The sequence below is a fragment of the Nomia melanderi genome, chromosome 7 (assembly GCF_051020985.1).
Source record: "Nomia melanderi isolate GNS246 chromosome 7, iyNomMela1, whole genome shotgun sequence".
In the NCBI taxonomy this organism is placed as follows: domain Eukaryota; kingdom Metazoa; phylum Arthropoda; class Insecta; order Hymenoptera; family Halictidae; genus Nomia; species Nomia melanderi.
The window spans coordinates 69,143-94,097 of NC_135005.1; the positions used below are offsets into that span (position 1 = coordinate 69,143).

Consider the following 24,955-nt stretch of genomic DNA (forward strand, 5'->3'; position numbering starts at 1 on the left):
TTGTTAATATATATATAATATATATATATATATACATATGCATGTATTATGTATTTGTGTATGTATGCACGTATACAACACATGTCAGAAAATTGTTTTAATTAAATTTATTAAGATACATTAAAATATTTCAATATAAGCTAGTAATTTACAAAATTGGGTTTCTTCGAATATGAGTTCGATTATATGTATTGCGCGCACGAAATCTAGTTTGCATATCAGTTGATAAAAGGAGGTGGAACGTATGTAACAGTACAAGACGGCAATCGAGCGCGACAAGTGGCAGAAGTGTACAGAAATTTCGTACTGTTGATTAATGATATCCTTCCGTTGTAATCGTATACTCAAATTATTCGACTAAGAAAATATAATCATAGTGTTCTGCTGGTGTATACAACGATAAAAATTCATCTATAAAATGCTAAGTAAAATTGTTAACATGATGTACTATCGATTCACAGCGTGATTGGTTAAGCTAGTGTTCAATGCAAGTATGGCCGCCCTGCCATCACCCACGCAGGTATATCGTAATTTTTAGAATTATATTACAATATAATATTCGATATGTCGTGTATGTTATTGAACATATAATTTTTAAAATTTATTTCCGTTTTTTATAAGAGTAACGTTATTCCGCTATACTTATTCTTATTGTCTCCATATTCATAAAGTCTATTACTTCAATTTCTTTGACAACAAATAATTTTTCAATTTCTTTGTAATAAATGTTATGTTATTTCTTCCTGCTTGAATAGATTTATAACATAAACGTGATTATAATATAAACACTACATTATTAAACATACTACCTATTATGATAAATGTCTATCTACAGATTTACGAATGTCAGTTATGATAAGCTTCATATTTCCGGCAGTTAAAATTTACATCTACTAATATCCTTTAACGTGTTGTAGTTCATAATGTAATGGGAAGGTATGTAATAAATTCATTTTTACAGGTGGCTGGAAGCCATACTGCTATATACGAAGCCTATTACAATCAGGTATGTTTTAGATATTTTGACACTGAATTATAATGCATTTAAATTATATTAAAATTATATTAAAATAAAATATTAATTTCTTACATTAAAATTATCTGAAGGTTGATCCGAAAGGATATGGACGAATTGGTGCAATGGAAGCTGCGAGATTTCTTAAGAAATCTCAGCTGAGCGATGATGTATTAAGTCAAATATGGGATATGGCAGATCCACAATCACGTGGTTCATTAGATAAATCTGGTCTTTTTGTTGCTCTGAAATTATGTGCCCTGGCACAAACAGGAAGAGATGTTAATATGTCAAATTTAAATATGGAATTACCTCCTCCAAAAATGGTAAGATATTACACAAATTAACATAGTAAATAAATCTTGTTTCATTTCTTATTGTTAATTATTTTTAGGGTGATATTCCTGTAATTTCTCAAAAAAAAGTAGTTAATAGTTTGCCAGTAATAACACCTATTAGTAACGAAGATTGGTCTATTAAACCAGCGGAGAGAGCAAAATACGATCTACTCTTTGATAGTTTAAGACCTACAAATGGATATATACCTGGAAATAATGTTAAAGGTGTTCTTCTTGATAGTAAACTTCCCTTAGATACTCTTGGAAAGATTTGGGACCTTGCAGATATGGATAAAGATGGTATGCTGGATAGACATGAGTTTGTTGTTGTAAGTATTTAATTGAATAGATATATAACACCCTGACTATTATGAATTTCTTAATTTTTCTAATCATTACATATTGTTTACACAGGCTATGCATTTGGTATATAAAGCTTTAGAAAAATATGCAATACCAAGTGTACTTCCACCAGAATTAATGCCACCTAGTAAAAGAAAAGATATTACTATGCCTGTATCGAAATCTCCTGTACCAGGTATGACAACAGGCCCACCACCTATTCCACCTTTACCAACTGTATCTGCTATGGCTGGTTTAGATATGGGAAAGGTATCTTATGTACTGTAAATCATAAAACTTATTATAATTTAAAAAATTGTTTATTTAATATAAAAATGTATAATGCAGACAAACGTACAATGGGTAGTTTCTGTCGAAGAACAAATAGCAGCAGAAAAATTGTTTTTACAAGCTGATTTAGATATGGATGGATATGTCTCGGGTTTAGAAATTAAAGATGTCTTCCTTCAAAGTGGACTTCCACAGGCTGATTTGGCTAATATATGGTATTTATGTTTGTACTATTTTATTGGTCAATTATAAGTACAAGGAATAAAGAAAAAATTTCATATTTTAGGAGTCTTTGTGACATATGTCAAAATGGAAAGCTGAATAAAGAACAATTTGCTTTAGCCATATGGCTCATCAAACAACAACTGAAAGGTATTGATCCACCGACAACTTTAACTCCTGACATGATACCACCTTCAATGCGTAAATCCTCAGATACCATTATGGTAAGTAATCTCTTATTCATTATTTAATTAATAAACAGGATATTACTGTTTGTATTTTATATATATGATTAATGTATAGTAGAGCGTTTACGACCTTTAAATACCCTCCAAAACATTATTACAAATACAATAATGATCAAAATTCCACCAATTATCATTGCACTATAATTTATATGCAATTTTGTTTCTCCTACTACATTTAATTTTATTAAACCAGCAATTTCATTTTTCTGCCAACAACTGTAAACAAAGATATTTATTATATCAAAAATTGTTATTTAATTTAATTCCACATGGATATGTACCTATAAATATTTGTATCTTCGAATTTTAGTGATTTAAAGATCATATGCATTTGTGGATTGATATGAATTCTTCCTTCCGATTGATTTTCAATAACAGACGGATTTAATACATTACTACCTACTTTCCAAGTAATTGGTACATTTACATTTAAATTTCTGAAAAATTTGTTGTATCAAAAATGTAACTTCGAACTAATAATTATCTATTTATTATTTTACCCTGGACATATAAGTGCTGTTTTTTTCTTATATTTTTGAAAAATGATTGTGCATGTAACTGGTGGTGGCAATAGAGGTATTCCTTGTAACATAGAATATATTTCAGCACTGTTGTTCGCACTTTCGAGTAAATTTCCATCTTTATCTCGTACTTCAAATATTTCATTTTTTGAACATTTTATCTAAGAACACGCGTCTTATTATATAACTTATTTCATATGTAGGATTGTAATATATTCTTAAACATTGCATTTAATGTTTGTATTTAAAAGATATGAAAATACCTTACAGTATCGGATCATTAATTCTGTATTTCTATTTTTAATATCTGCAATATCCAGAATTTCTTTTGGTAAATATTCACTTTTACATGGCAATTGATTTTTAAATACATACAAAACTATTTTAGTTTTATTAATAACATTTTCACTTAAATCTGTTTTTTTACTTGTAGTTTCCAAATTTGATTGTCCTATTTTTTTTTCAGTTTGTTTATCTAACACTTGAAAATTATTATGTGTTATTGAAAATTGTTTTAAAAAAACTCTTATTAACATAACACAAAATTTAAAAAACAATTTACTTTGTCTTTCAAGTTTTTTGTCTAAAGAAATTGTGCAATATCCGAAACGATTTTTTTTTCCAACCACATTACATGTGGAACATGGAGACCATTTAGTCCATGTTGTGTAAATAATTAAATTATATTTTGTTAATACTTTTTCTGGTACTGCATGAGGCTTATACAATGCTGTTTCCGGATATACTATATTTATTTTTTGAGAGTCATGATCGATTGAAAGATAATAAATTGTTGATAATGTATCTCCTAACTTACACCAATATTGGCCAGCATGATCAGACTAAAAAATTGTATAATATTTTCATTATTTTTTCCTATTTTATATATTTGATTATTTAATCGATGAATTAGATAGATACTCTAATATTATATATCATTAGCATTTTGTCATTGGGTGAAATTAAAATGTTGTTTGATTCTTCTATAAGTTTGTTATTTTCATTATTTGATGCCATTGAACTATTATTATTAAAATACCATTCTAAATTGTCATTTGTATATATTTCGATTGGAGAAATACATATTTGGCATTTTAACCTACAATTATGTGAATTAATGAGTACAGTATTTTATAGTTAAAATAAGATTAATGTTTCATTTATCATACGTGACCAGTGTTCCTTCAAGGGCTATAAGTGCAATTGGATGCAATGTTTTTTCTGCTTTAATTTTGGTGTATGTTTTTTCCAGACATTCATAATATTCTTGCCATAACTGTTTATGTATTACTCTAAGTGTTTCATTAGCTCTCGGATATTCAAACTCATTGATATTAAGCAATAACTTTGTCCCTTTATAAAAATTAAATTTTATGAATTACATTTAAAAAATTTAATTTTATGAATTAAATTTAAAAAATTTAATTTTTCATATTAATAAATGTTACATTGTTACGTATATTTACCTTTTCGTTTATTAAATATTTCAATTACCTTTTTACGCAGTTTATCATATTTTCTTCTAAAATTTGTTCCTACTACAATATTAAATGATATGTAACTTAAAATATATAAAAATAAAATAAATCTTAATTGCATATTACATATAAACTAGTATAGTTTAAGTACTTCTTTTTTGAAATTGTAATAATATGAAGTTTGCAATTTAATGCTATTTAGATATTTTTTTTTTAACACACTCATTATTGTGAAAATTGAAGAACTATGTTAGTAAATATTGAATGTAATTTAAATAAGATATTAAGATTTTATAAAGGGAATACCTAATAACCTTCGAACCGCGGTCAGCGTAGAATTCACGTTCTAAATATTTCGTAAAATATTATCGTTTAATTGAGTTTTATCTCTCTTCAGTATTTTATTAGGGTATTGTTGGTTATTATTTTAATTAGCTACTTATCATCTGTCCCGTCAGTTAGTTTTTATCCAATTCTCATAACGCATCTGCGATACAAATAAAACTAGCCCGCGATTTCATACAGAAAAATCAAAAGAAATCATAAAGGGCATAGCAGAATAAGCGGTTTAAAAGTTTTCTCAAACCGATTTGTCGGTCTTTATCTTATTTTCAGCCCTTTATCTCAATCGGAACGGTAGTTAGACGGGAAATTCAATTTATCAATTTTTGTTCCATTTCCCCTGTTAAATGGTACGTAAGAATTATTAAAAATTCGGAGACATTAATGGCATAGTAGTGCATGACTGAGAATTTTTTGAGATTTTTCCGTTCCAAATTCTTAGCATCAACAATAAAAAAAACCCCCAAAAGTAGAAAAATGTTTAACTATAGCGCAGCACGCCATAACATCTGAAAAATTTGAGAATGTCTGTCACGTTTATATGTCTACTACTGTAAAAATTAAAAAGTTGTCGCCAGAATGTTTCATTGCGAAATCTACATTTTTCTATTTTTGAGGTGGTTTTTCATTATTCGCGTTAAGAATTTTGAACGGAAAAATCTCAACAAATTCTCAGCCATGCACTGCTATGCCATAAGTATTTCCGAATTTTCTTACCGTTCTTACGTACCGTTAAAGAGGGAAAATTGGGCAGAGATTGATAATTCGAATTTTCTCTCTAACTACTGTTCCGGTTGAGATAAAGGGCTGAAAATCGGCATATAATGTTTTCTATGGGTAAGTTATAGAAGGAAACTTTCTCGAGAAAAATCGATCTGAGGGCACTTTTGACCCCCTTATCCTGTTATACCTTTTCTTGCAGTTACTTTAAAAAAATAAAAAATATTATATTCGTTAAAGAATTATAATATGAATCAAAGAGGGCAAAATTAAAATATTTACATGGTATAGATGGTAGAGGAAAAATTTAGTCTAAAACTGAATCTCAGTAATTTATAATAAGTATTGTACATTGATAATGTCTTTATTGCTATAGATTAACATGGTATCTTAAAGATGAAGAGAACCTTAATAACTATTAAATATTATTATTTATTAAGATCATTCAATCATTTTTTATTAGGTTACCATTTTGTATTACTGTTACAAATGAAAATGCAAATGTAAATTTAATGTAATAAATATTTTTTATATATATTATATATTTGCATTTTTATTATTTGTACGTTTAAACTAGCTTTTCAAATTTAAATATTCAACTGTCTTACATATAACATCTTTTTATGTTTAGGAAAACAACAATATATCTGGTTACTCAAATCCAGAATTAGACATGATAAGTAAAGACATAGCAGAACTTGTGAGGGAAAGACAATGTATGGAACAAGATATTGCCCAAAAAGAAGCTGACATCAAGATTAAAAACGGTGAAATTAAGAATCTTCAGAGTGAATTAGATACACTTGCTGCAACATTAAAGCAATTAGAAAATCAGAAGGGTGAAGCACAAAAGAGATTGAATGACTTGAAGGCTCAGGTAAATAATGTAGTCACTGAATTTTGTAGATAAGTAATCTGCTTGCTAAATAAGTAGCTTTGCTTTTATGTGAGATTAAAAACACATATGCATATTTGTAATATGTGCAGGGTGTTTCTAAATTATTGCGCACAAATGATACGGCGTGTACAACTTACTAAACTGAATAAAAGTACCAATGATACGAACAAATGTGTCAAATAAAGGTTAGAAGGTATGAAGTACTACATGTCATGGCGGGAGGTACTTGACCGTGATGTGACATTGATACTTTCTATTCCATATTTTTGAAGCCCACATTCGGACGTTTTTAAATCATGGAAATTAAATTTTTCGCGTAAGTCGTTATCAAGGCATCAGCATCCAAAGTTGTCGGTTCGTCGGTAGAGATGGTAGCCAACGGAGAGTCTGATTTACCATTTGTGGACAGAAAGGCAAAGGGATGCTCGGTTGAGCAACCGTAACGCGTCAGTTTCTACAGATTCTCCGTAATGATTCAAACTTGAAATACGGCGAAGCGAGTGAAACGCCTATTATAGGCTCCCATAAGAGTGCATGGGAGAGTAAAAGATGGTAGCGAGTGTGATGACTGCATTCTCAACTATGAGTCCACGGCTCGATCGATAAACGATGTCATTCACATTTTCAGACTAGAAACCCATCGTGTAACAAACAAGGAACCTGGATATTGCGTTCTTATACTATCCGCACTATCCGTTGACTACCATTACTACCAACGAACCAACAACTTTGGATGTTGTTATCTTGATAACAGCTTACACAAAAAATGTTATGTTCATGGTTTGGAAACGTCTGAATGTCAGCTTCAAAAATATGGAATAGAAAATGTGGGGTTCTATTTAGGAATTGTGGTGTAACTTGTGCGGGACGTTTCAAGGTCACATCGCGGTCAAATATCTCCCGCCATTACATGTAGTATTTCATACCCTGTAACTTTTGTTTGACACGTTTGTTGGTATCGCTGATACTTTTCCAGATACTTCGGTGTTCTTGATTCGGTACCCATACATTTTTTCTTTAAATTAAACCTTTCTTTATATCGGAAACTATTTGAGTTTTGGACCCATGTTCACTTGGGTTCTTTTACTCGGTTTAGTGAGTTGTACGTGCCCTATCATTTGTGCGCAATAATTTAGTTACACTCTCTGTATGCAATGCTTTCACCAAGCACATCTGAACAATTAAGTTCATAATTAAGATATATAATGTTAAAACAATTTAGACATTATTATTATTTATGAATTACCGAAAGTATTAGTATATTATACTATTTTACTATTATATTATGCTACGTTTATTACCTTTTAATAATTATCATATGCAATAGTTACTGAATGAAAATAGATGCAAAGAAATGTGGAAATTTTGTTTCTATTTGAGGAATAATGTTAGAAAAGAAAAATTATGTTGTATTTGTTTATTTATGGTTTATATTCCTTATTTATAGTTTATGCACATACATTTTTATGACTAAATATAATTATAAACAAACCTAAACATCTTTAGTTTAGGTTTTAAATTAGAAAAAATATATACCATGTTATTAATTAATTAATTCATTCATTCATTTATTTATTCATTTATTTATTTACTTATTTATTTACATACTAATTTGAAATTTTAACACGTTAAACGCCACGCTGCTCCGTAGGGACCGGCGTTAGACCTTTCGTTCAGGCCCGGTCGGTCCACATGGATCGGCCGCGGACTTTAGGTTCATATTACACGACTGCGCGTGTCGGTCTTTACGCACTGATGTGAGACTAGATATTTTGCTTAGGCGACATCGGTTTTTGTTCAGTCAAGACTTGAAAAAAAAGAATATAATGTTTAAAAAAGGTTAATGTAGTTTATTCAAACAGGGTAAACAGAGGTGTGGTTTGCTGTTACATTCATTGCAGAAGGTGCTAACTTTTTGTGTTAAATTTTTTGCCATCTTTGAACCTAATATTCGGGAATTATTATTATAACATTGAGAAAACTCGGGTCCCGAAGCCGATATTTCGGCTCGTCCGTCAGCGATGACGGCCGCGTCTGGGCCTGAACGGAACGGCAAGCAAATCGGGCTGGGCACTTAACGTGTTAAGTATGGAGATACATCAAAATAGTGTCATTTCCTTATAGGGGATGATTCATAAATACATGTCAATACTTCTGAGGGTAAATTTACACGCCGAAACAAGTAAAAAATGCCATATAAACATATGTCTGATATATCTCAGGTTTCAAGTTACGAATGATGATTTTTTTTTCCGATTACTGAAGAGGTACGAATATCTCTTTGAGAAATTATTAAAGAAGCAGATTAAGTAATACCTAAGCTGAAATTTAAACCAATTCAAATCTTAATAAATCCACGTTTGTAGTTTTTATAATGAAATTTTTAAAAATCAGTTTAAGTACTTGGTTGTTTTAGTGTTAAATGAAATGTTCGAAGTGCCCGTCTCCTACTGTAATACACAGTTTTGAACGCCTTAACTTCTTAACCGTATTTAATGTTTACAAACAACATCCATCGATACGATGTAGACGAAACTTGGAATAATCAGTGTCTTATTCTCGGGAATTCAGTATCGTTCTGAAATGACCGATATGTAGTTCATACATGTGCTGCGACAACGGAAATGAACTGGAATCATGTCGATTATATCAAGAAACCTTTCCGCATCGTAGAATGTTTTCTTCGATTCATACAAAGTGGATCCATACCTTATCCCGAAAAGGAGATTCTTGACGAAGTCGATGGAACTTCAACAAGTACAAGAAGAGTAGTCGCCACAAATAATGTTTTTCAATCTACTTTGTGGCAAATACTGTACACACAGCAATTGTGCATCCATATTATTTGTGACGTGTACAAGGCCTCCAACAGGCGGATTATATTTTAAGCAGAACATTTTGCAAATACTGGGACAATATGTTGAAAACCCTGCCTTTCTATGTTTCATTTTATTTACTGACGATACAGGTTTCGCTAGAAATGGGATAATGAATTATTCTAATGAATACGTCTGATCACAAGAGAATCCGCACGCACGCTTGGAGTCAAGGCATCAATAACAGTTTTCTGTTAATGTGTGGATTTCCACCTCTCCTAAATGGAACTGTTTATCTTAAATTTTTACGGAACGACCTCCAGGAAGTACTGCATGATATGCCTCTGAATAGGTTAAAATTGTGGTTTATGCATAATAGTGCTTCGCTTCGTTCGCTTCGTCCAGTGCGAACATTCCTGGACAACAATTTCACAAATCAATGGATAAGGCGAGGTGGACTCATCGTATGACCATCACGATCTCCTGATATCAATCCATTAGACCTTTGATACCATTTAAAAACCATTATGTATGGAAGATAACTGAATAATGTGTATAATCTGCAAGAAAGGATACAAAATGAATTTGAAACTATTTAAAGGATATCTGACATTTTTGAGCAAGTGCGGAATTCAATGTTATGACATACCATAGTTTGTATTAAGACACGAAGAGGAAACTTCGAACATTTCCTTTAATCCTCCATAACTCGAACACAAAGATATATTGGACATATGTCCATATGACATCTTTTACTTGTTTTAGCATGTAGATTTACCTCCTGAAGTATTGACATATATTTATGATTTGCCCTGCATATTCACTCTTACTTTAATTACTTGTTTCATTTCAGGTTTATCTTTGTATTCTTCTTAAGACTGAATATTTCATCTTTCTATAAAAATTCTGTACTAAACTTTTTCTATACAATTTTGATAGATAAGGATTGAATATGTAATGATTACATGTATAAAAACATTTTTGTTATTGCTTTTTAGATTGTTCTACCTTGAAGTGTAGATAAGTGTTCGTGAAATCATTAAAAAATAGTTTATTATTAATCTATAATTTTATTTACAAAATAATATAAATCTTATATATTTAAAATTCAACATAAAACAATATTTTATTTTTATATTTATGAAAATGGAATATTTTTCATAGTAATTAGAATAGTTTTTTATTTCATATATATCATATATATTTTCTATTTCAATTTCTATATCAATAATAGTGTACACATTAGAGAGAGAAATTGTACATATATATTGATGTAATACAGGGTAACTTACCTAATATGAAAGTTTAAAATTACTTGTAAACCATTTAGAAGAGAAAAAGTATATAAATCAAAAGTTCTATGATTTTAAAGGTAACGTACATTAAAATAAATATCATTTTCTATATTATTTACAATATTTGAAGATCATTCAAATTTTGTTAATATGTTAAGTACTGGATGATTTTTCCATGTTTTATTTATGGTATCAGAGTTTTCATGAAATAAAATACATAATAGTGTTATATTCTATGAATTTAAGGGGACCTTACACATTCTTGGTCGAAAATTTTGACAATTTTTGTGGGATTGATAAAGTAATGAAAAAACATTTTTTGAGTCCGTAATTTTTTTGACATACATCTTAAATCTTCAAATACAAAAAAATTTTTATATAATTTTATAAATATAAGAAGGCAGGTGTGAACGTGGCGTAATGTCAAGAATGCAAGTGTGAAAACGTGGTGTGAAGATGGACAAGTATGAACGTAGTGTGAACGTAGTGAGAAGATGGCAAGGATGAATAGAGTGAAAATGACTGACGATGACCACGACGTGCCACACTGGCACTCGAGAGCGACAAGTTCGAAGAGAAAACTGTTAAAAAGGGAAATTTTGAGAAAGGCCTGGAATGTAGGAGGATGTTCAAGAAGGTTCGGTTGAGATCAGCTTTCGGTTCGGAAGTAATAAAAGAACGAGCGGCACATCCGTGGTATCAGTCAGTTATGAAATGTCGAATGCCGATGTAACCGCGTCCATTTGAAATTACAGGTCCTTACATAAATGATATTTTATAGGGGCTTTTTGCAGCCTCATGGTGGTCATTTTAAAAATTTTGATTTGCTATCGTGCACTGGAACGTTAAAAAAAAAAAAGAATTATCCTTAGAAAAAGTATGATTATGTTCCCAGTATTAGACTACGATTATTTTGTTTGAGCAAAAATTCACAAAATGGCGGACTTGCAAAGTTGGTGGTCTCAAAAATAGGATTTTTTTCGTAAAGGAAACGTTAAAAATTGAGGAAAAAATTAACCAATCCTATTTATTCTAGACTATACTGGAGCTATTGTTGCGTAGAAGAACACATTAAAATTTCAGATCGATTGGTTAAATGGTTTTTAAGTTATCATGCACGCCGATTACAAAAACGTTGTTTTCAGAAAAACTTGTTTAAAGTTTTGACAAACGAATTTTCACAAATAAAATCTTCTTACGTTCAATCAGCTATTCTTGTTCTTGTTTCTCTCGTTAAATTCATTTGATTAATAGTTAAGAAATTAATTTAACACGGCCGAAATGCCGCGTGGTCGATTTGGCTTGCCTTACACTTGATGCTATAATTGTCTATACCTTGGAAAGTATTTCGAATTTTCCTCCGAAATTTGTCAGAGAATATTATTAAAACATGATACTTTTCAATAGGATACTTACTAAAAAGTCGGTTTTTCCGACCCGAGAAAGTGTAAGGTCCCCTTAATTGAATGGAGTTTCATTCTCATACTTGGCACATTTAAAATACTCAGCCATGCAGTGCTGAAAATGGGACAGAAACAGATAATTCGAATTTACCCTATATAACTATCCCTTTGGTTGAGATAGAGGGCTGAAAATTGGTGTGCAATGTTTTTTATAGGTAAGCTACCGAAGGAAACTTTCTGGAGAAAAATCAGCCTAAGGGCACTATTGACCTCGTTATCCTGCTATAGTCTTTATGAATATTGTTTAATTGAATAAAGTACTGTAACTGAGTTGGGTATAGTTCTTAACAAGTTGGGCATTGATTATACTGGTGAACACGATTTTTGTTATAATAGGTTTACTGAGTGTTCTTAATGCTATCTATTTTTTATGGTGAATCGGATATGCAATGACATCGCATCTAGCCGGTTTATCCATGTAAATGTGTTAGCTTGCTTTACTTAGATAGATATTTGTATTAACTTACACATTCACATTCCTTTATTATTTAGTATTTTTTTTGCAAAAAAGGAAGCTGCAGTTGCATTGCACTGGGAAGAGGCAATCGAGAATCATTGCCGGCACCTTATGTTTCGCGTAGCTATTTTCATTCCTCAGTTAAAAACGAAATGTGAAGATCACTGATTAAATGTTCGGTGACAAAATAAAAGTTAAAGTTTGTAGACCAGTGTTATCTATGACTCTTATAATACTTAATGTATTAAATACTCATTAAATACTAACTTAAAATGGGATGAGTAAACGTTAAACGATTCTAGGTAGATGTTTAATAAGATATTTACAGTACAAATTTTAGTGTAAGAAGTGTGTGAATGTTACTACTGACATAGGTATTCAGTTACTGAACAAGTGACATGTAAACAGTTTTCAGTGTACTTTTGTTGCATATATTTTCATAAATAACTCTCTTAAATATCTACTACTCTTTAATATTTATTCTCTCAACTTTTAACACTTTGTCAATATTCATAAAGAAATATAGAATTATCTTTCTAAACAAATGTAAGGTATTTAGCTTCCCTCGAAAACATGAAACTTTTGTTTTATATATTTTCTCATATGAAAAATAGTTTATGAATAATTTTAAGTTGCTGAATTAAGGTGAATCATCGCGAGTATATCTGTTTACAGCTTTATTTTTCATAAACTATTATTTTTATATTTTTAGAATTTTTAAACTGAATATTTGAATATGTTGAAAACTCTTAACGTATTTTCTAATTTATTTTCTTTGCATTTAGTTTCTTCGTTATTGTTTAGTTTTATTATGTTTAACTTGTAGAAGACAGAAGTAGATAAAGATTTGAGTGAAGTCGAGCAGAAGATTCGTGAGGAACAAAAAAAGGTACATCCAAAATTTCTATTTTAATTGAGAGACAGGTATGATAGAGACATTCAATTTTATTTTTCATTTTCATATAATAGATACTACATTGGCTCTTGATTTAATGTATACGAAAAAAGTATTATTTTTTATAAATATTGCATAATGCACCAAAAAATAAAAACAAAAAAAAACAAAATAAAATTATTTGTTTTATAACATTGATGTGTACACATTGTACAAATTGTTTTAAGAATTTTTAATGAAATGATTTAACCCATAAAACGTTATTTTACAAGAATCTTCATTTATTTCAATCACATTTGCATAGATAATGCTAGTGCTTCATTGCATTGCATGATAAAATACTTGTAGTATAGATTATTATCTGAAAAATGAAATCCGCTTGCAAATTTTTACTTAAGACCCCACTCTATTATTTTAAATATTAAAACAGTCCATAAATAAATTTTATAAAATATTTCAAATGAAATGTGTAGTTTAAGTAATAATGTCATTAGATTTGGGTCTTAAAGTATATATAAATGCATTACATTTTTTATATTTCGAATAAGCAGTCATATATACTGATGATGAAAATGTAACATGGTTTGTTGTTAACAATATGTGGTTTATATACTTATGTGTTTAAATAAAAATTATTTGTTAAGTTACATATTTAAGTTTACACACACATATACACACACGCACGCATACACATCAAAGTGCAACATGTGATCACTTAAAATTATTTTGTTCTTAGATAATTAATTGAATTTTTTATTGTGTTATATAATGTAATTTAAAGAAGTTTTTATAATTGTAATTTATTTTTTACTAGCTCTTTTTTTATAAGTTCTTAAGGTCACCTTCAGTTTTGTATAGGGTAAATAACATAAACATGTTCAGGAAGCATTACAAAATAAAAAGGCGATGAAGATAGTGTTCTAGTTAAAATAATTTAAATTCATTCATAAGGGATATTTCGTATATTACGCTATTGTACATTTTCTAATGCTGTTGATATATTAGTATTATTCACTTTTTTTATATTTTCCTTTTCATAATATTTTTAAATATTTGTTTTATAAGTTGTAAAAATAGTTAATAATATTGGAAAACGTGAGATCCTTTTGATTTATGAAAAGTAATGTCAAAATTCATTAATAATATAATAATTGGGTACAGAATAATATATAAATGAAAATCATCTGTTGCAATGCATATTCAAAGGAATACTTAACTTTGAAAGATTCGTAATCTAAAACGGCGCACAGAAGTCTAATTGATAAATCGAATCAACAATACAGACATAAACATAAGGAATTCTATTAATATCATTTTAAGTGATGGAAAAATAACATATTTTCTAATGCTTGTTAAACACCACTCAATATTTCCTAGAAGAAAAGGGGCTTAAAATATGATAGATAGATTTATAAAATCCTGAAGGTGACGTTTGAGAAAAGAAAAGAGGAAACTGATAAAACATGTGAAATAATCATCTTATAAACACCTGTTTGAAGCATATTATGCGATGTAATAGACATTTTAATCTGTTTACAAATAGCAGGCTAATAAAAAGTGATTGTACTACATTGTCCACCGTACACATACAGGGTGTTTCTAAATTATTGCGCACAAATGATAGGGCGTGTACAACTGACTAAACTGAGTAAAAGAACCCAAGTGAACGTGGGTCTAAAACTCAAAAATCGTTTCCAAGATAAAAATAGGTTTTGTTTAAAAAAAAATGTTTGCGGACCGAATCAAGAACACAGAAATATCTCGAAAAGAGATACGAAGAAATGTATCAAACAAAAGTTACAGGGCATGAAATACTGCACGTCACGGCGGGAGGTATTTGACCGCGATGTGACCTTGAAACGTTCTGCTCAGGTCACGTCACAGTTCTTAAATAGAACCCCACATTTTCTATTCCATATTTTTGAAGCTGACATTCAGACGTTTCCAAACCATGAACATAACATTTTTTGTGTAAGCTGTTATCAAGATAACAACATCCAAAGTTGTTGGTTCGTTGGTAGTAATGGTAGTCAACGGATAGTGCGGATAGTATAAGAACGCAATATCCAGGTTCCTTGTTTGTTACACGATGGGTTTCTAGTCTGAAAATGTGAATGACATCGTTTATCGATCGAGCCGTGGACTCATAGTTGAGAATGCAGTCATCACACTCGCTACCATCTTTTACTCTCCCATGCACTCTTATGGGAGCCTATAATAGGCGTTTCACTCGCTTCGCCGTATTTCAAGGTTGAATCATTACGGAGAATCTGTAGAAACTGACGCGTTACGGTTGCTCAACCGAGCATCTCCTCGCCCTTCTGACCGCAAGTGGTGAATCAGACTCTCCGTTGGCTACCATCTCTACCGACGAACCGACAACTTTGGATGCTGATGCCTTGATAACGACTTACGCGAAAAATGTCATGTCTTGATTCGGTCCGCAAACATTTTTTTTTAAACAAAACCTATTTTTATCTCGGAAACGATTTTTGAGTTTTAGACCCACGTTCACTTGGGTTCTTTTACTCAGTTTAGTCAGTTGTACACACCCTATCATTTGTGCGCAATAATTTAGAAACGCCGTTACATTAATTTTTAAAAATAGGTTGACAAACTACGACAACAAGCAGAAGAGCAGGAATCAGTTTTGCGTGCTCAAGAGGATGAACTTAACTCTAAACGGCAAGAATTGGAAGGGTTGCGCCAAGAGGAACAACAGTTGGAACAACAACAAAATAAAAGCAGGGACCAATTAAATGAATTGACAAAAAATTTGCAAGAAACTCAATTACAAATTTGTCAAGCAAAGGCAAAAATCACTCATTTGCAAGAACAGCAACGTCAAATGAGCGATGCGATTGCACTTTACGATTCTGCACTTGCGGCAGGAGATGCCACTCTTGTACCTGATACTAGTCTGCAATTTAATCCTGAAATTGAAGATCTAGAGTGAGTATATTCATAAATTCTTTTTCCTGCGAGCGTTCAGAGAGAATGTACATTTATGATTTCCTAATTAACATGCAATGTAGGTATGAAACAACCACAAGTAATGCAGATGAAACGAAAGAAAAAAGAGTAGATTCTTTCTCTAACGTGAACGGAACAGCAACATTAGGTGGATTTGACCAGGATCCTTTCACATCAAGTAAAGCTCAAGAAGCATTTAATGCATCAACACCAGATCCCTTTGGAAATGCATTTCCATCGCAACCTACATCTGTATGTTTTTAATTTAAATAATTCCAAGTCGCTTTAATTCAATGATATAATTTTATTTGTAACTTCAGGGTGGTTTCACATCTGACCCATTTAGTGCATTTGATAATAATAATGCAAAACAAGATCCTTTTGATCCATTTGGAAATGGAAAAAGAACTGATGCCAAACCTACAGCTGCAATGGCAGTAAGTTTATGCATTTTTGGAATGTTAATAGTTAAATGTTATTAAAGGTAATGTATATTTATTTATCCATTGACTTTTTTTTATAGGCAACGAAAGATCCTTTTGGAGATGATCCATTTGCAAATCTTCATGCTCCACCTCGCCCCGAAAGTCCTAGTCCTGCTCTTCCACCTAAAAAAGCAAAACAGCCACCACCACGCCCAGCACCGCCACGACCTGCTCAAGGACCTACTGGTCCCTTAAGAGCAGCACCAGCACCACCAACTCCTTCTCCTACCCCAGATCCGTTTGCAAATGCTAATTCCGATCCCTTCTCTTCTCAACAAGGTATTATGGATAATAATAACAGTGGGTTCACTACATCTACCGGATTTGCTGACTTTGCTAATTTTGATTCTAAGGTATGTGCTTTTCAATTTTTGAATAACACATAAAACTTAAATAATATATGCTTCCATTTTCTATTAGTAAGTAGAATTATTATTTATATGGCATGTGATCGTTTATTAGTCTATAAATGATTTCTTTCCTTATTTTTAAGTGTTCCTACACATCATCCTAGCCCTATTCCATTTTTCCTCACTTTCATCAGTTTCTAGTATGTTATATATAATTAGTATAGTACATATGTTCTAAATACAGCTAGTTCTAACATACAAAAAAAAAGAAATGTATATATTGGTATGATTTAAATCATATTCAATTGATATGTGAAATTATGTCAATGTATGAAAAATTTTAATTAGTATCATATGTCATTCCAATATATTAGAATGTTATTTTGTAAAATATGTTTATATGATAAAGATTAATTGTATTTTTTGTTTTAAATTTAGGTAGAAGCTGCACAATTTTCAGTTTATTCATTGACCTGGCTTCTGGAGCATGCTGTCTACAAATTAATTTTTTCTCTTTATTCCAGTATTGTAATTTTATTTTCGATAACGCATGGCAATTTTGTATGGTTTAATTTTTCACGCATACACAAAAATGTTCGAGTTATAACAATTAAATTACTACATTGGTAGTAATGTTTAAAAATCATTTTAAATTTGATCATACACAAGTAATAGTGAAGAGTATTCATTAAATTCTATAACACAAAACTCATCTTACTATTCATTTAATGAAGAATAAGTACTTACTAATGAAACTATTAATTTTGTCAGGTTAATTGTTTTATAGTTTATATAATTATTTAAATTGTTGTGTAGATAGTGAAAAAAATTACAAGCATATTTTGACTTCACAGTTTTAATGTTCATGAAGCAAGTTAAAAGAACGGAAAGAAGGTGGAGTATTTGATGTGACTTTTATGAAATACTTTACGATAAAAGTTGATCAGCAAACAATAACAGAGTACTGTGCTGTTATTCACTGCTGTTTTGTTTGCGGCCATCCTACATAGACATCTGAACTCGACCGCGTGATCGGCCATTTTTATCACATAAGATCAGTATTGATCAAATATTGAAATTATTTCAGTTCTTTAATAGGCTTTGGCATTAATTATGATGAGCTTTGTGTAAATTAACTCAAACATTCTGAAGTATTTATAAATATGAATACCTTATAGCATTTCGTCAGCAGTTACATATGGTCCAGCAGCCTGACGATAACCAGCGATTTTCGCGCCATTCTTTGTACCTTTTCAGTAAACGAAAATTGACCAGTGAAAAAACCCTGCTTCAGCCGGAACCAACACTGAATCGAATGGCACCACCCAGACCAACGAGCAGAGCACACCCGATGGTAACTCCAAAGCTGCCGGACTTCACAGAGGACCCCTTCAGAGATTACCGATACGAAGATCCATTTAACATAGTAGATCCCTTCGCCGACGATGCCGAGGACTTCAATGCGAACAAGAGTAACGAAACAGGCAAGATGGATCCATTCAGTTGTGGAACGTCTTCTGTACTTCCTCATAAAAATTCTTTCACAAAAGGTTTTGACACTGATTTCTCGAACACTTTCCCGCTTAGTAAGAGTAAAATCGAAAAGGACAATGCTAAATTCGATGCCGATTTCGTGAAAGCTTTCTCCGATGATAATAGAAATATTAAGACTATTGAAACAGATGCTTTTTTTAACACCAAGACAAAGACGATCGACATAGATGAAGCATTTTCGACAAAAAACGATAAATCCAGGAAACAAGGACAAGATTCAGCACATAACAGGTCAAAAACTAGTTTAAATGATAAAAAAATAAAAGCGTACCTTGAGAAAGTTTGGAACGGCAATAATAGACCGCTAGCGTTGACTGAGGAAGAACAGGTTATTTTTGCAGCCCAGCAAAGCCTGAAGACCGAGGAAGAAAGACGAAAGCGCAAGCAACAGGAAGAGGAAGAATTAGCATTAGCACTTGAACTGAGCAAACAAGAAAAGTCTGGAAAACTGTAAAAGCTTGGTTAGTAGAGTATTTTTATTTCAATTCGTTCAATTAAGTAGCATATTTTCGGGCACAACGACTTCATAAATCTTGATATGAGAAACAGGACTGAGGGATATACAATACATTCACTTCATACAATCGTAATGACTATCGAGATTTCAAGGTCCGCACTAATTAAGGCTATGAAGAATATCTGCATAAACTGCAAACTACATATAATGCTTACTTTTAATACTATTTAGCATATCATAATTGCTGTGAAAACAGAACGGAAAATATTTAGATGGAATTTAGCCAAACATACAAATACCCAAGAAATTCATAAAAGCATATGTATTATATATATATATATATATTATATGTATATTATATATTATATATTATATATTGTATATTATATATTATATATTATATATTATATATGTATAATATCATACAAAATCAACAAAGTACCATAACATCATTAGTTTTGGATGTGGCTTTTGATTTTTTTAAATCACTTCACGTATGATGCATTCATGACATTATGCATTGATAACCAGAACATTCAGGAGCATTGATATTATTTGATTTTGAAAAATTTTTTATTGAACTATATTATGCCTATTTCGGCATTCTGATTTACTGTAAAAACTCGTTCGGTTTTTGTAAAAAGGGGAGGAAAGAAAAGATATATACATTCATTATTGCCTTGTAATGTTGAATTCTAAAGTAACATCACTTATATACTCACAGCTGGTTGTACACAATCGCTAAACGTAAATTAGCAGTGTATAAAGGCAAAATATAATGGCAGATTTATTGGATTGACAATAAAACGTTATGTAACGTATTCACCGTGGGTTTGAAGGGAGGAAAGTAGTAAGTATACGGTAAAGCCGTAGTACGGGCAAACTTTACAGCGCCGTTATTACAAAATCTACATCAACTATATACATCTGTACATTCGCAACTAGCAGCGGAGCATCGTTTCTATTTGTTGTATAATCTGCATCAAAACAATGCCCTGCGTAAGACATTGTCCGAGAGCTCGATATGTCTTCACCAGTATTCGTCATGATTGCGAACATTGAAAAAAGAAATACGTGAGTGTTAAGAAGTAGAATTATTGATTAAGACATATAAGTCATTATTACGCAGCAATATGCTCTTGAACACATTATTATCGTGTATGTAAGAAAAAATGTCAACTGTGTACAAGATGAGTCACAAGAAGCAGAATACCCAAATAGTTAGATTCGAGGATAAAAGAGAGTACAATCATATATTTATGTATTAATTTTATTCAAGTGTCTTGGTACTGCATGTCATTTCGCCTGCTTAGAAAGTATATACATAACCGTAGTGATAAATAAAATAAAAAGTCAGGGCAATTGTATGTTATTCGTGGAAACACTAAAAAAAGGGACTGACGATCTTCAAATGCTCTTGAAGGTGACTTGTGGCAGAAAATCTTGTTCACATTTGTTTTTCTGATAAGCAATATAATTCTTCTGTTCAATACTTTCTTCTATCTTCTAATTTCACAAAGATATTTAGGTGTGCTTGTCTCTTATGACTCATACTGTTCGAGTTTCTATTGCAAGATACAAATGTGTGTTTCCTTAAGGACGCGATAGGAAAGCTAGACGAAAGGGGAAAAAGGGGAAGTTGTGAAAGAAGGTGCGAATGATATTATCGATGCGTTACCATTGAATGAACCGTTCCAAGCGATGTATGCGAGAATGCCGTCTAATTCAGCCTTTGGTCTTAGTACGTCCCAAAGAATAACGTGTTCAATTAAATCGTAGCTCCGTGTTTGTGTCCTCAGATCTTGCGTCACGTGGAATCCCTGAAATCAAACACAAAGGATCGCGTCTATCTCTACTTTCAACAATTATATCTGGTAATTTCCTAACAACGTATTACACATGGTGTATATATTACTATCTGTATTATTTTATCTTGATTATTATAATTCTGTTACTGTTATATCGCTATTAAGTTATCAATATTATATTATATTATATTATATTATGTTATATTATATTATATTATATTATATTATATTATATTATATTATATTATATTAATATTAATATTATATTAATATTATTAGTATTGTAGTTTCTATGTAAGCACGCGCGCTGTCAATATCATTTACCAGTGAATAAGAAATGAGTGTGTACTATATATAATATCATACTATATTTTCTTTTTTCAAATGTCGTATTAGTAATGCGCTTTATACTGCCGCTATTGTGTTCGAAAAGTACTATGTGTATATGCATATAATGGCGGGTACACGTGAACACATGCGCGAGCATCGATAATACGTGACAGAAACAATGATCATCCGAAGAAGTAAAGTGGCTTGTTGTTGTGTTTAATTTGAATAACGCAAACAGATGTTTTTGTCCAACGGGTTGAAATTAGATTAACTTGTTTACTCGTCAAAGTGTATAATATATTATTTTCTTGAACTCCATGGTACATTACCTACTTAATTTCTGAAGATAAGACCAAAATTTGGTATTATTAGGTGATTCCATAAATCATTTTATGATAGTTAATTTTAACCCTGGATACATACACGTGTGTGTTTTGTAATTTATTTGACGCCCTGGAGTCTAGTAAGTCCTAATTTCTTGTTAACAAGAATGTATATCTAAAGAATAAAGTCTTAGAAATATTGTCCCCGATTGTTATTGATATTTGTGAGTATATTGAAATATAACACAAAAATATGATAACAAAATATATGTCAGGTACATGGAATTTCTATCGTCTTTATTTTTTTTTCTAGTGTTTGAGTAAAGTTTTTGTACGGAACGTATATTTCATGAAATCATAGTGTGCATAGGGTAAACTTCCAGGGTGAAATTGAAAAAAAAATTAATATCTGCAATTTTATTCGATCACGAATCTATCGATACCTTTCTTGTGTATAACTATATAGCATATTACATTTGAAATGATATTGCTTATGAAATTACCCGATATTTATACGTATTTTAACAATATATGATGTTACTACACGCTTCACAATTGTAATTGAAGATGGAATTTGTTGAATTTCTCTTAGAGCGATCATTAGCATTATGTTTGACATGATAATTTCTAGAAACAAATAAATGCTTTATTTGTGAGACAGTATGCGAATTCCTGCAGCAAATCGAAGTATACAGATACACAGAGATACTGGTTAATGTGTTTCGGTAGCGTTAGAAGTTGCAATTGCGGGACATTTATTCTATGCATACGTAACACTTCAAAGACGAAGGGAGTATAAAGGACGAGGCACTAATTTCGGTTCACCGTAATTATATCTACCTGTTATTTTCAGAGATGTGAGAAAACTATTCGAAAAAGTTGTGCGATATCGAGGGGCTTATTATAATACATTAGTAGCAACTTACCTGTCACTGGAGCATTTCTGGAAATTTCAAAATCACCCGGCTGTTTGTTTAAATAACGTGCTACAATTTCTTACCCTTATTAGAATAATGGATGCTCGCGCAATTTCAACGATCGCTGACGCAAGATCGTTAAAAGTGAAACATATATAGAAATATATAAAACAACGGTTACTGTGTTATAAGAGTCAACTGTTGAGTACCTTGTGTAACGTAAGAATTATTCCTTTATATCTTTATTTAACGTCAATTGACCTTGTATTAAAATCGTTCGAATCATTTAAATTTCCGCCGTTCTCCCCCGAAGACAAGGAGACTTTAGTAAAGACTTTAGATAGAAATCTTCCAAAAACCTTTATAATCCCCTTGATGACGTGCGACTTTTACGAAAAGTTTTTATGTAACCCTAGAAAACATGAAAATAGTTAAGGCGATTAAAACTATTCACCTTCACCTTGTATAAATATCTATAATCTATAATAAGAAAGTAATGTTTCTCAAAATAATTATAGTTTAATTTAAATGTTGTATTCGTACATGAAGAAAATTTAGGATTTCTGTTGTTTTTAAAAAAGCTTTATAATTTTAATCTTGCCAGTTTAAAAGATTAACTATTGCTTGTTCATGAAAAATAAAAGCAACAAACTTGTCCGTTAAGCTGTAGGCGACCCGCAGTAAGAAATGTATGACAGTAATAAAGAATTGCGATGTTATTTACATTATCGTTGCGATACAAAATTTAATAGAACTGTAGTTATTAATGTACAGGTGTATAACATGGACGAAAATATCATTCAGAAAGTTTCTTTCGTATATTATTCGTTTTTTTAAACGAATTATGGGAAACTTTCATTCATTTATATTATTTCAATATTTTCGCTGAAACATTTGTTCACATTCGGTATCACCCATGCGATAGAAACGTTACATAGAATATTATTATTTTATGTTATATAATATTTATTTGTATCTTTTCTTATATGTAATTGTATCGAAATGTAATTTGTCCCTGTCACGATATCGTTAACCATTGAAAACAATTTCTTTTTGTTTATTCGTGCCCTGTATTGTGAAATATAAGTTCAATTTAATTCCATGTTCATTTTTTTTGTCATTTTTTTATTCTCGTTATTGATTTCGGATTTCAAAACTTGTAAATATCACATAATATCGAAAATTTCGAAACATTTGTAAAACGTTGATAATAATAATGGCACTGTTAAGAAATGATGTAGTCGTGTTCGAGAGAAGTCCGAAGTGACGGTTTATCCGTAATCGAAATTGCTACATATTATTGTTAGTACACAGATCACGTGTTTTCGAATAACACATGATAATAGAGTCGGACATAGGAACTACATGTTTAATTCGTTATTATATTTATTTTAATTCTACGACGTTCACATTTACTTTTGCACTTTATACAAAACCTGAATGATTTTTACCGTTTCAACTTTATGCCGTTCAACTGTAAGCGGCATGAATCAGTCGAATATTCTGTACAACGTACATACCTAAGTAGGGGTACTGTATAAGTACCTACGTTTTGTATATTGTATTGTTGAGGAATTGATTATTTATTATTATACAACATTGACAATGGTAGTTAGAAATAATCGGTTCGTAACTCTTCATAACTAAGTTAAAGTTGTTACTGAAAAGGTTTATGGAAATATATGGTATTTATGGAAATCATGTTAATCATCATTTGAAATAATACGTTAGTTCGGATTGATCTGTTTCACCGTGGTGTGTATAAGTCGACAAAGTCTGTACTTTACAGAGGTTCAAAGTTGAAACAGCTCCAAATGTAACTGTTAATAAATGTTATGTAAAGGTTTCGACTAAAGTGGTTATGTAAAACGGAAATAATGTTACAACTGTTACAAGTAGAAACGGTTCTGACCTATATCGATTATGGTTTCGATTATGGTTTCAGAATTTTTTAAAATATATCAGTTCGCCTTTTAATCTGTCTTGTGCAGATTCTATAGAAACCTAAGAAGCTCGATATTATTATTACAAAATATTATATTTGTAAACATACTTTTTATGAAGAATTAGTCTGAAGATATGTATACACTGAAAAGAATTATGTATGTATTACAATCTGTTTTTCGAATGAAGATGACGTATTCGTCGCGTATAATAACTGTTCACCCCACCATAATCATTTCTGACTGATAACATTTGATTATTCGAAACGGGGTAAATAGTTATTGTGATTGTCGACGTATTTTCGATTTCTTCTTTTCAGAAATATACCATAGTATTTAAAACTTGAAAAATATGCATTAATACAAATATAATTTTTCAAGCAATAAAATATTTTGCTTTTTTTTGTATGTAAAAATCTTGATATGTGTATACCTGGCAATGGTTTTAAGTAACGATGATTCACTAATTCTCCT

At 30.9% G+C, this 24,955-nt stretch overlaps 2 protein-coding genes across 5 annotated transcripts; one reads left to right on the forward strand and one right to left on the reverse strand.

Moving 5' to 3' along the window:
- Positions 1-69: 69 nt before the first annotated feature.
- On the forward strand, positions 70-23,503 carry Eps-15 (Epidermal growth factor receptor pathway substrate 15). 4 transcript variants are annotated; one of them, XM_031981075.2, is made up of 15 exons: positions 70-520; positions 962-1,006; positions 1,108-1,341; positions 1,410-1,682; positions 1,768-1,965; positions 2,044-2,201; positions 2,273-2,432; positions 6,149-6,394; positions 13,273-13,335; positions 15,950-16,293; positions 16,377-16,566; positions 16,635-16,751; positions 16,838-17,152; positions 18,444-19,164; positions 20,960-23,503. In XM_031981075.2, exons 1-14 carry the CDS (start codon positions 494-496, stop codon positions 19,155-19,157), a joined length of 3,084 nt encoding a protein of 1,027 aa, XP_031836935.1. In that variant the 5' UTR covers positions 70-493; the 3' UTR covers positions 19,158-19,164; positions 20,960-23,503. The 4 variants fall into 4 exon arrangements, with proteins under 4 accessions (XP_031836935.1, XP_031836934.1, XP_031836937.1 ...); XM_031981074.2 differs by having other exon boundaries at positions 18,444-23,503; XM_031981077.2 differs by lacking the exon at positions 20,960-23,503 and having other exon boundaries at positions 18,407-18,554.
- On the reverse strand, positions 2,389-4,681 carry LOC116428886 (uncharacterized). The gene is made up of 7 exons (XM_076369351.1): positions 4,678-4,681; positions 4,147-4,330; positions 3,899-4,076; positions 3,241-3,819; positions 2,957-3,138; positions 2,738-2,893; positions 2,389-2,672 (listed from the first exon to the last, which is right to left on the reverse strand). Exons 1-7 carry the CDS (start codon positions 4,679-4,681, stop codon positions 2,501-2,503), a joined length of 1,455 nt encoding a protein of 484 aa, XP_076225466.1. The 3' UTR covers positions 2,389-2,500.
- Positions 23,504-24,955: the final 1,452 nt, after the last annotated feature.